The 12,295-nt window shown below is 44.1% G+C and overlaps 1 protein-coding gene across 2 annotated transcripts in view; it reads left to right on the top strand.

Annotated features, from left to right (window-relative positions):
• The window catches only part of TCF7L1 (transcription factor 7 like 1), a 149,443-nt gene extending 142,393 nt beyond the window's left edge, over window positions 1–7,050 (top strand). Inside the window, exons 1-8 of one of the 2 annotated variants that reach the window (XM_023536402.1) lie at window positions 55–183; window positions 1,253–1,355; window positions 1,633–1,716; window positions 2,393–2,536; window positions 3,256–3,415; window positions 3,512–3,619; window positions 4,321–4,396; window positions 5,646–7,050. In XM_023536402.1, the coding sequence (XP_023392170.1) occupies window positions 87–183; window positions 1,253–1,355; window positions 1,633–1,716; window positions 2,393–2,536; window positions 3,256–3,415; window positions 3,512–3,619; window positions 4,321–4,396; window positions 5,646–6,067 (1,194 nt within the window). In that variant the 5' untranslated portion in view covers window positions 55–86 and the 3' untranslated portion in view covers window positions 6,068–7,050. Of the gene's footprint in view, window positions 1–54; window positions 184–1,252; window positions 1,356–1,632; window positions 1,717–2,392; window positions 2,537–3,255; window positions 3,416–3,511; window positions 3,620–4,320; window positions 4,397–5,645 lie in introns of those variants that run through there. The other variant, XM_023536403.1, reaches the window with a different exon arrangement.
• The last annotated feature ends 5,245 nt before the right edge of the window (window positions 7,051–12,295 follow it).

Below are 12,295 nucleotides of genomic sequence, written 5' to 3'. Positions count from 1 at the left end.
CTCTCTATCTCCTTGGCAACTGCCCTAGTCTTTTTCTCTCTGTCTTTCAGTCTAATAAAGTTCCTGTTGTTCAACACCCACATCACATGCACCCGTTGACGCCCCTCATCACCTACAGCAACGACCACTTCTCCCCTGGCTCTCCTCCCACACACCTCTCCCCAGAGATTGATCCAAAGACAGGTGAGTGTGCTGCTTCTTGGGCTGGACCACATGTAGAGCTGGGGAGTGGGGGGTGAGGAGGCAGGCTTTTCTTCTCAGGGAGCATCCATTTGACTTGGATTTGAATCATGTCTCCGACTCTGTCAGTCCAGGATTTCCTGTATAGCCTTCCCCACCGACTTCAGTCTCTTCAGGATTTTCATCTGTGCCTTATCTGTACCTCCTATACCACGGGGTGATTGTGGGAATAAAAGGAAATTAAATGAGATGATGCACAGGGCCTGGCTCCGTAGTGAGCATTTAGTGTTTCTCTGCCTCTGTTTCTTTTACTTTAGACTCTCTTAATACTTTGGGAATAGAACGAGCTAGAAGGGGGAAAAAAACCCCTCTTTTTTCATTGACTTTGAAGTCTAGCCCACGACGGGCTGCACCTCCCTAAACCCAGGCCATTTCCCTAAACTTAACATTTTCAAATAGAGTAATCAAATCTAGCCAGGCTGTACAACAGCAAGTCTGAGTTGGCTCTTTTTTTTTTTTAACTTGTTCACCAGAACTGTCTACCCCAAGGAACCATAGTTTTCATAAAATTCCCACAGAGTTGCCATGGCTCGAAGCATTTTTGGGAGCCTATCTTTAGAGAAATCACTGTTATTCAAGGTTACAGGTAGTAGAGAAGACAAATATGGACTAGGAATCCAGTTTGTTTCTCCATGAATGAGACGGGTTTTCTAGAGAAGAGTTAGCTGATGACTCCAAGGATATCTTGGGTCTGTCAATCCAGGATTTCCTGTTCCTCTCTTGGATAATACTAACTCCTGCATAAGCAGCTGGAAGTTACTCCTGCCAATAGAAATGGGATCCACTAAGTCGGAGAAAAGCTATATTAGTCCTGCCTTCCCAGAATATGTCCTTGACCAATGGGCCAGCAGAACTGGGGAGGTGACAAAAGGCAAGGATAATGAAAGAAAGGGCCTTCTAAGCTCTGGAACACCTTGGGGACACACAAGATAAGGAACCTCCCGGATGATGTTATTTTAAGGTGTTGCAGTAGGGCCAGGGAAGAGTCTGACACATCTTTCTTTGGAAGCAGGAATCCCCCGGCCCCCTCATCCATCTGAGCTGTCTCCATATTATCCACTGTCTCCTGGAGCTGTCGGACAAATCCCCCATCCCCTCGGCTGGCTTGTCCCACAGTAAGGAAACCTGCAGCCTTTCATACCCTTCTTCCTTTCTTGTGCTGAGTTCTGCCTTCTGTCCCTCCAGCCACCCCACCCCACAGGGGAGCCCTGTCATCAAAACGCAAGACTCAGACCTCCCTGCTCCCCCTCCTCCCTGCAGCTTCCTCCCAATCCTCACTTCCTACTTCCTGCCCTTTCTCATTCTCTCTTCCTAACTCCTCTCCTTCCCTGTCCTAAACATTCCCATATTAGCCAAGATGCTGACTAGATTTCCTTCTCTTGGCCCCTGCAGGCAAGGACAGCCCATGTACTCCCTTCCTCCTGGTGGTTTCCGGCACCCCTACCCTGCCCTCGCCATGAACGCCTCAATGTCCAGGTGAGTCTGGGGACAGGGGCTGAGAGCATGAAGTGGCAGTGCAGAAAATGGTTCTTTGCTAGTGTCCTTGCCATTTCTGACCATTAAACAGCTTTCTCTTGGCAGTAAGCGAGGAGGCGCGGGCTCACCTTTCTTCTCACCTCCCTTTGATAAGACTCCTGTCACATGGTGGGAAGGGCCTTCATGCCCACAGGGTCACTCCCAGTCTCTAAGAGAAAAATTTCAAAGCCCTAGCCCTCAACCCTCTGGCCACATCCCCCAACGTGCTGGGCTTTGTGGCACTGAAGCATTTTGAGTATAATCATACTGAAGCCAGAGACTGGGAGATTAATTTTTCCTGAAATGCTGTCGGGAGACGGGACAGTAGAAGGGGATTTCTGCTACCGGTGACAAAAGAAATGCAACGTACATAATCCCTTATCTTTCTGTTCTGTACCCTGGCCACTGACCCATGACACCTTCTGTGTTTTTCATCCTATATCTGCTTCCAGGACCAGGTTTCCCAAACCTGGCTCTGTCCAGCAAGGTCAACAGCCTTCTGTTCCTCAAACTCTGCCATAGCAGAGGTATTTACATGCCTCTGCACTGAAGGCAGAGAGTCACCCACATCCTCTGCTGAGTGACAAACCTTCAGCCTAAATCTCTCTATTGTCCTTTGTTTCCACCTGGTACACAGCCTGGTTTCCAGTCGGTTCTCCCCTCACATGGTGGCTCCGGCCCATCCTGGTCTGCCCACCTCAGGGATTCCCCACCCCGCCATCGTGTCCCCCATCGTCAAGCAGGAACCAGCACCCCCCAGCCTGAGCCCAGCCGTGAGCGCGTGAGTAACAGGCAGCTTGGACTGGGAGTGGCCAGTCTCTGAGCAGCAGTCGCCGTTTATTATTCTCCTGTGGCATTTAGCAGACAGCACAGCCTCCCTCAGCCATGTCCTCTCCCCCTGGGAATTGTTCTCTTTGGCTCTCTGTGTGCCCATTCGCTCAGACATCACGCATCTTTTCTCGCATTAAAAAAAGGATTTAGAGGCTGCAAGAGAAGCTGAGAAAGCTTTTAGCTTCCCTCCCTGCAAAATACACATGAAAACGTGAGGCCCAGAAAGGAGAGTGTTCTCACAGTCACATGACTGACTTGTGGCAGAGTTGAGATCAGCACCAAAGTCTCCATTTTTCCCACTGTGCCATAAAGGGCAGGAAAGCCAGTCAGTGCCTCAAGGCTGAGGAGAGCCCCGGCCCTTGTTTCTGTCCTCCCCACCTCCCCATCACCTTTAGCCAGTGCATCCCAGCTCTCACCACCACCCTCCGCTCCTTCATCAGGAAATTATCCTTTCATAGACTACGGCCTGAGGTGATTCAGAGGCTTGGAACTACTAGTGGAAAGATGCTCAAGTGCTGAAAGCATCCGCGGGTCCCTTGAATCAGCATCAGTGATGCAGCTTATCTCTCCTCCCCGGAGGCAATGGGCTCGTAGTCGCATTGAGAGGCAGGGATTGGTGAGTTAGATGACAACTGATACATGCTAACCTACAGCTTTGCGACTTCTTAGGAAATCACCAGTCACAGTGAAAAAGGAGGAAGAAAAGAAACCCCACGTGAAGAAGCCTCTTAATGCCTTCATGTTATATATGAAGGAGATGAGGGCCAAGGTGGTGGCTGAGTGCACCCTGAAGGAAAGTGCAGCCATTAACCAAATCCTAGGAAGAAAGGTAAGATCTGCCCTTACCCTCCAGGCTGTGTGGTCAGCGTCCCCTGCACTCACCTGCACTCACCAGTCCCTGTCATCTCTGACCCCCCTCTCACAGTGGCACAACCTGTCCCGAGAAGAACAAGCCAAGTACTACGAACTGGCCCGGAAGGAGCGGCAGCTTCACTCCCAGCTCTACCCGACCTGGTCGGCCCGGGACAACTACGTAAGTGCCCACTCAGATCCCAGAGCAGCGTCTGCAGGAGGAAAGGGGGGAAGGAAGTTGACGACGTGTACGGAGGACTCTTAAGGCCAAGGAGAAGTCCGTATATTCCCCAGAAATAAGGAAAGCATTTCATTTCTCGGGAGGTCAACAAGGACGTGGTTTTGGTGAACAGACTTAGATTTGTGCCCCTCATATCTGACTGGACTCGGCCTTTGATTCCCTCCTTCATGGCCAGTGTGAGCTGTGTGGCAGCTCTGGTGGTAGACTGTCTCTAGCCAAGGCTCCCTAACCTGGGACTCAGAGACCAGTGCATGAGCTCAGCCCACGTGTCTGATAACTCCCTGAAAGTAGGTGGATTTTTGTATGTATGTTTCTTATTTGCTTTGTTTTTCTGGTAAGAGGATTCGTAGATGTATTAGATTTTAAGTGGGACCTAGGACCCCTCATAAAAAGGTCAAGAAATAGAAAAACAAGCCTAAAGTGCAGTGAAAGGGTGAGGCCTTCCAAAAGACCAGCACACCCGAGTGGGAGGGGAAGCATCGAATGCAGAAGGGAGGCAGGGAGGCGGCGCCCCAGGAAGGAGCACTCTGCCTCCTGTGGGGCATGTGATCTGAGTGGTTCCCCCTTCCTATCTGGGCAACCCCTGAAAAGCTAGTTGTTCTGTCCCTATTACCTCTTCCTTCTGGCCATATTTCTTTTAGGGTAAGAAAAAGAAGAGGAAGAGAGAGAAGCAGCTGTCGCAGACACAGTCCCAGCAGCAAGTCCAAGAGGCAGAGGGTGAGTCGCAAGGAGGGCACTGCCTCTTTTCTTCACCTTTCCGCTGTCACAGCTGCACCTGCCTGTGCATTAAACCCGGGTCTGTGACGTACACAATGACAAGGCTGCATTACAACAGCTGCCATTTTCAGGGGCTTCGCCTCATGGGAGCCTCCTGCATACTCAAGTGGGTGTTACTACTGTCCTCTTTTTGGAGATAACCAGTTACGAGGCTCGGAGAAGTCAAGGGATTTTCCCAGTCACTCTGCTTGTTACATGGTGGAGGCAGGATTTGATCTCAGCACTTTCTCACTTCAAAGCCCAGGCTTTTTTCAGTTTGGTTAAGTTGCATCTTATTTGAGGGTTAGGTTCTAAAATCAATGTATGAGATAGAAACTGAATGTAGTTGAAATTGTCTTTGAAGTTCCCTTAGGAAGGTGGCACATTAGAGACTGACATGCCACCTATCAGTGAATCCAACAGAATCAGGTTTGCCTCCAGTGTTTGGTTGGTCGAATAGCAGAAGAAGTAGTTTGCTCACGTTTGGGGGCCACTTCATGCCAAAAATTGTACAGCAGAGATGTACAGAGATGTTCGCACTAGGACAGGCATTTAGGTCGCTCCTCTCATGCTCACTCCAGGACAAATGTAGAACTGCTGCTACCATCTAAAGTGCTTGTGCTCTCTCCTTGCCTCCTCACTCCTTCCCCTTCCCTCGTCTCCCCTCCCTTCTTTTCTTTTTTTTTTCTTTCTTTATTTCTTTCTTTCTCTTTTTCTCTTCCTCCCTCCCTCCCACCCTTCATTCCTAGTATCTGTATAATTTGTGTATCCAGCTACATATGAGCACACATAAATAAAACATCTATATGATGCAACATCCACTGTATACCATGGGGCTTAGCAGGTGCTACACTATCTCTGGTAGTACCATAAACCAAAGATTTTAAAGCAAATTGAGTGGCGATGCAGCCCCAAAACGATGAGATTTAGGCAAGGAAAATCAGATGATGTGACAGACTGAGCTGTCTTCCCTGCAGTCAGCTACTGAATAATTCTTTGCCATTTGGGCGTTGCCCCTTCTCTGTGCCCTAGGCGTCCTTGAATGCGTCTGCCTAGCCTTGGAATCCTTAGACATAATTGCATGTCCTCGCTTCCCTCCCCAGCGGGGTTCTTTTGTTTCCAGAGTAAATGCGTACAGCCAAGGCTCTCCTGCAGCCTCCATCTCACTAGAGCTACTAGCTGCTCACTCTTTCTTGTGTTTCTTCCCCAGGTGCTCTGGCCTCCAAAAGCAAGAAGCCATGTGTTCAGTACCTGCCCCCTGAGAAGCCCTGTGACAGCCCTGCCTCTTCCCATGGCAGCATGCTGGACTCCCCAGCTACCCCCTCTGCAGCCTTGGCCTCACCGGCTGCCCCTGCTGCAACCCACTCAGAGCAAGCCCAGCCCTTGTCCCTCACCACCAAGCCAGAGACCCGGGCCCAGCTGGCTCTCCACTCGGCTACCTTCCTGTCAGCTAAGGCTGCAGCCACCTCCTCTGGCCAGCCCCCACTCCTCTCCCGGCCCCTCCCCCTCGGGTCCGTTCCCACGGCTCTGCTGACTTCTCCCCCTTCCTTCCCAGCCACGCTTCATGCCCACCAGGCCCTCCCAGTACTCCAGGCCCAGCCTCTTTCCTTGGTCACCAAGTCTGCCCACTAAGCTGCCCTGTGACCTATGCAGGCTGTCAGGTGACCCATCAAGTAGTAATGATACAGAAGTAAAAAAAAGGAAACTTTATTGGTCAATATTTGACCACTCTGGACTGTTCTGTAAAGTGACTGGTAACAGCAGCACTTTACATTTTGTAGATGTAACCAGTAGCTGACCTTAAGCTTTTTTTAAAAAAACAAAAAACAAAAAACAACAACAACAACAAAAATCTTTAAAAGAAAAAGTACTGAAAAGTAGTGTGTCATTCTTCCTGTATGTGCAGTGGTGGATGGACCTGGGCAGAAGACCCTTTTCTCTCTACCTCTGGCACTATCTGCCCTCCTCCCTCTTCTCATCGGCTCCACATGCCCCAGCTCCCGCATCCAGTCTGCATGGTGGCTGGCCATTGCTGCAATTTCTGTCCTGTTGCTTCTTTGTCTAGATCCCATTCCTGGACATTTCCTTTTATCTCACCGAAGTTTTTCTCTTTTGCTCAATTCCGTGAGTTCCTACCTTCATCTTCTTTGTCCCCTGCCCAGTGTAAGGCTGTCACCACATGAGAAGACACCTTTGCCTGGTTTGTCTCTACCAGCATCACCTTTCCCTCAGTAGGCCCTAACCTGCCAGCCTCCAGCTTCTGGTGGCAAAAGAGGCCTTCTGAAATGGTTCTTCCCCACATTTAAAGGGACTCAAGGTGCCTGCCACTTCCTTAGTGACGAAGTCTGTGTTCTGCCCCTTTACCAGTCAAGATCTCCTTTTCACAGTCCCAGCATGGCATACAGGACCTGCTCCAAGGTCTGGTTCCTGTCACCTGGGTCAGTGCCAGCACAGTCTGCCAAAGTTCTAAAGACCCTCCTCCCTCCCCCATCACCTCACGTGCTTCTATGTGTATTTCTTTTTGTTTTTATGGGGGGTTTTTTTGAAGCAATTTAAACTCCCAATGAGCTGTTTATTTTCACAAAAGAAAATAAAATTGCAGTTGCAAGACCTTTTCTGAGTGTTTTAATCTTCTCGTTGAATCAAGCCCCCTTCATACCAAGCCCTGTGCTAGATTTTTGCAGATGTGCAAAGAGATTAGCACTTATTGATGGGGCATATAAAACATGCCTGACACAATTAGACAAATCCAACCCAGCTTTCAGCCTCAAATGTACATCAATCAGTCCGTATCGATAACTGAGATCCAAAGGGAGGAACTCTTTTGTTTTCATTTGTCTTCTTATAATTGCCAAGATGTGACGGACATCCTTTGTCTGCTTTGCATGGTATCCAGCACGGCAATTAATTTTTTTGTAACAGCTTTATTGAGATATAAGTCATATAACATGGAATTCACTCACTTAAAGTATACAATTCAATGGTTTTTAATATGTTCAGAGTTGTAAATCCATCACAGTCAATTATAGAACATTTTCATCACCTCGAAAAGAAATCTCATACATACCCTTTAGAAGGCACCCTCCATTTCCTCCAGCCCTAAGCAACAACTACTTTCTGTCTCTGGATTTGTCTATTCTGGACATTTCATTTAAATGGAATAATGCAATATGTGGTCCTTTCTCACTTCTTTCAGCTATTGACTTGTCAAGGTTCATCCATGTTGTAGCACGTATCAGTAGTACTTCATTCTTTTTTTTAAATTGTGGTAAATATATGTAACAAAATTTGCCATTTTAACCTTTTTGAAGCGTACAATTCGGTGGCATTACTTACATTCACAATATTGTGTAACTATCACCACAAACTACTTCCAAAACTTCATCACCCCAAACGTAATCTCTATGACCATTTAAGCAATTACTCCCTAATTCCTCCTCCCCCAGCCCCTCTATTCTACTTTCTGTTTCTATGAATCTGCCTACTCTAAATATTTTATATAACTGGAATTATATGACATTTATCCTTTTGTGCCTGGCTTATTTAACAGCGTAATGTTTTCAAGGTTCATTCACATTGTAGAATGTATCAGAATTTCATTCTTTTAAGCTTTGATAAAATAATTTAGTCTTCCTTTTCTTTTTTATGAGTACTTGCCAGGTCTTTCATTCTACTCAGATATATATAGTTTGTTTTAATTGCAGTAAAATATATATAATATAAAATTCACCATTTAAACTTTTTAAGCAGACAACTTAATGGTGCATTTACAACACTATGCAACCATAACCATTATCAATCTCCAGAACTGTTTCATCATCCCAAACAGAAACTCTGTGCTCATTAAGCAATAACTTTACATTCCCTCCTCCCGCCAGACCTTAGGAAATTTTAATCTACTTTCTATTTTTATGAATTCTAGGTACCTCATATGAATAGAATCATACAATGTCTGTCCTTTTGTATCTGGCTTATTTCACTCCACACAATGTTTTCATGGTTCATCTATATCGTAGTGTATACCAGATTGACTCCTTTTGATAGCTGAATAATAATCCATTGTATGTACATATCACATTTTGTTTATCCATTCATCTTTTGATGAATGCATGGATTGTTTCTACCTTTTGGCTATTGTGAGTAATACTGCTATAAACATTCACATACAAGTATAATGTTTGAGTCCCTGTTTTTAACTCTTTGGGTTATATACACCTAGGAGTGGAATTGCTGCGTCACATGGTAATTTTAATTTTTTGAGAAATTGCCAAACTTTTCCATAGCAGCTGCAACATTTTGTATTCCAACCAGCAAAATGTAGGGGTGCCAATTTCTCTACACCCTCACCAACACATTATTTTATGTTTTTCTGTTGTTATAGCCATCCCAGTAGGTGTAAAGTGGTACCTAGATGTGATTTTGATTTGCATTTACCTAACACGACGTTGAGTATCTATTCATATGCTTATTAACCAGTTGTCCTAGCACCATTTGTTGAAAAGACTATTCTTTCCCTCCTGTAGCTATGTTGGCTCACTTGTCAAAAATCAACTGACCACAAATGTAGAGGCTTATTTCACCTACATGTCTTTATGCCAGTACCATACTGTCCTAATTACTGTAGCTTTCTAGCAAGTTTTAAAATTAGGAAGTGTGAGTCCTCCAACTTAGTTCTTTTTCAAGCCTATTTTGGCTCTTCTGAGTTGCTTGCATTTTCATATGGATTTTAAGATAAGCTTGTCAATTTCTGCAAAGAGGCCAGCTGGGAATTTAATAGAGCTTGTTTTGGTAGATCAATTTGGGGAGCGTAGCCATCTTAACAAAATTGTCTTCCAATTCATGAACATCAGATGTCTTTTTCATTTATTTAGGTCTTTACTTTCTTTCAATAATGTTTTATAGTCTTCAGAATATTAAGTTTTACACTTCTTTTGTAAAATTTATTCCTAAGGATTTTATTCGTTTCGATACTATTGTAAATGAAATTACTTCTTTACATTTTCAGATTGTCCATTGTATAGAAATACAATTGATTTTTGTATATTGGTCTCACATTTTACAACCTTTCTAAACTCATTCTAATAAATTTTTAGAAAATTCTCAGGGTTTTTTATATACAAGATCATGTCATTTGCAAATATAGTTTTACTTCTTCCTTTCCAATCTAGATGACTTTATTTCATTTTCTTGCCTGTGTGTCCTGACTACTTTCATCACAAAGTTGAATAGATGTGGTGAGAGTAGACATCATGGTCTGTTCTTTATCTCAAGGGGAAAGCATCCAGTCTCTTATCATCGTATGTTAGTTGCAAGGTTTTTGTACCTGCCCCTTTTCAGGAAGTTCTTTTCTTTTTCTAGTGTGTTGTTTTATCATGAAAGGGTACAAGGAAATTTTAAGATTCGTTAAAATTACCTTCTACCACTCCCTTAAACCAAAATTGGTGTGAGCTAGCAGTTAGTGCTAAAATTTGCCTTTACTCCTATCCCAGATAGAAGCATGGCCTGGAGGAAAACCACAATTGAAATAGGTGCCCCTATAGATTCATGGTGCCTAACATCAGCCAGGCCCTCAACGCCACTCATTTATTACACTTGTCATTTGTCCTGAGCCCCTCGACAACTCTTCATTGTTTTCAAGCCCCCAATTTAATCCCCACCTTCTCACTCAAAGACTGCTTTGCCTCTTAGAATATCAAGAAATCGAGGCCAGCTGAAATACTCTATTTTGATCTCCCACATCCCTACCTAACTATACCACCCTCTAACCATTCTAATTGCCTTCCCACAGGTCTCAAGGTCAAACCCTGGTTCAACTCAAGGTCAACTGCTCTACTGCCTCTAGACCCCAGTCCTTCATCTCTGTGTACCTTGTTCTCCCAGTCATCATATCTGTCTTGTAATCTTGGTCACTCTGTCTAATTAGTTCTTCCCCTCAGTCAGTAAAAAAGTTCAATCCTTCCAGTATTGGAAACCCTCTGTTTCACATCCAAACTTCCAGAAAAGGTAGTTTCAACTTACCTTCCACCTTCCACTACTTACAACCACAACTAGGTTTTATTCTCACCACTCTACTGAAATATATAATTCTAAGTCCTTATCTTACTTCAACTCTGTGCTGTATTTGATAGTGTCGATTTCACTTTCCTTCTAGAAATTGGGACAATTGGGATTCCTCAAAGGATGTTGAATAAAGAAACTGGAAACAAGGAGATGATAGTGTCCTGGAAGACAAGCGACATGACTAGTTGTAGCACTAAAGCTACAAAAAAGCCTGTAAGATAAGAATTGTATGAGTGGTTTTACAACTTATTTTCAGTTAAGCTATCATATGCACATAGATGCCTATAAAAAGGGGATAATCAACAAAATATTCATAATAATAGCTCAATTACAAGATTTTTATTTCCTTACTTTGGTTTTTCTTTATTTTTTAAATTTTTGTATAATTGTTACCATTGGGGCTATTGGAGTTTCAGTAACACACAGGTCTCAGTCCTTATCACTGTTGACGAAATGAAATTACACTCAGTTAATTATGAGAAGTGTTATTTATTAAAGGCACATTTTGAAGTATAAGATTGGTCAAGCCTAAAGCTGGCTAGCCACGCAGAAATGAGAATACTAACCCTGGTGGCGGGGAACGGGGCGGGGGCAAGGGTTAAAGCACAGGTTACAACCAGGGGAGATAGCTGTAATGGCGGGGCAGGGCGGAGGTGGGGGGGCGCATCTGCGTTATAGTAGGGCCGTGATGGGTAGTTATAAAGGAGTTCTTAGGTTTGGCACATGAGGTCATTTTGATGGATACTTGGCTGCGGTAGCATATTTTGCCTAATGCCCATGCGCTTACCCAGAATTCAGTCTGTTATAATTAGATTCCTGAACTTCCAGGCATAAACACAGTATTATAATGATGGCATAATGAGGCTGAGGTTGTGGGCAGGTTAGGGTAGTACCTTCTGTGCAGCCTCTGTGACCATTAAACCAGCTATAGATTATGGCCCTCCTCCTGTCCTTGGTCTCTAGGGATGCAGGAGGGATTCTCTAAGTACCAACAGGGTGTTTGGGGGGCAGTCTCTAGGCTAGGCCTCTATTCCCTTGTTCCCCTGTCGCTCATGTCTGACTAGCTACCTAACATAGTGAACATATTAATTATAATAATAATAACTTTTGGAAGACTTAACTATATGCTACTGTGTTAAATACTCTGCATTATCTAATTCTCGACACTTTTATTTCCATTTCATAATGAAAAAATTGATACTTAAAGCAATTAAGTAACTTGCCCAAAATCATGTGTATTACTTGTGCAATCAATTTTAAGGAAAACAGTTAAGGACTATTTTTCTCCTATCAAATTGGGAGATTAAGATTACTCACTGCTATCAAAGGTTGAGTAAGATAATAATAGCATGACCTTAAGCAAGTTGCTTAATCTTTTTGAGGATCTGTCTCCTCTTAAAATGCACCTAACCAGCATCTGGTAATAAATGTTACTAACAGTAGAAAATTGAAAATAATTTGGATTTCTAATAATAAGGGAACTGTCACAAAATTATGATAGTCATAAATTACTTTTCATGAAACCATTAACAATTATGTTTTTTGAACAATATTTAAATTAGTTATAAAAACAGTTCCTATGTTTTACCTTTGAACTCCATGCTCACATTTCCAACTACCTCCCTGATATCTCCACTTGACCATCTCACAGCATCTTAAATACATGACCAGAAGCAAATTCATTTTCTATGCCCCACCCCCATCAAATCTGGTTCTCTACATCTTCCTTGCCATCACTCCTCCACACCATAAGCAATCCATCTCCCAGGCCTGTTGGTATCACCTCCCAAATTTATTAAG

Source organism: Pteropus vampyrus, unplaced genomic scaffold, assembly GCF_000151845.1.
Source record: "Pteropus vampyrus isolate Shadow unplaced genomic scaffold, Pvam_2.0 Scaffold156, whole genome shotgun sequence".
Lineage (NCBI taxonomy): Eukaryota > Metazoa > Chordata > Mammalia > Chiroptera > Pteropodidae > Pteropus > Pteropus vampyrus.
The sequence above is the reverse complement of the archived record's forward strand: the minus strand, read 5'-3'. Positions and strand labels throughout refer to the sequence as shown.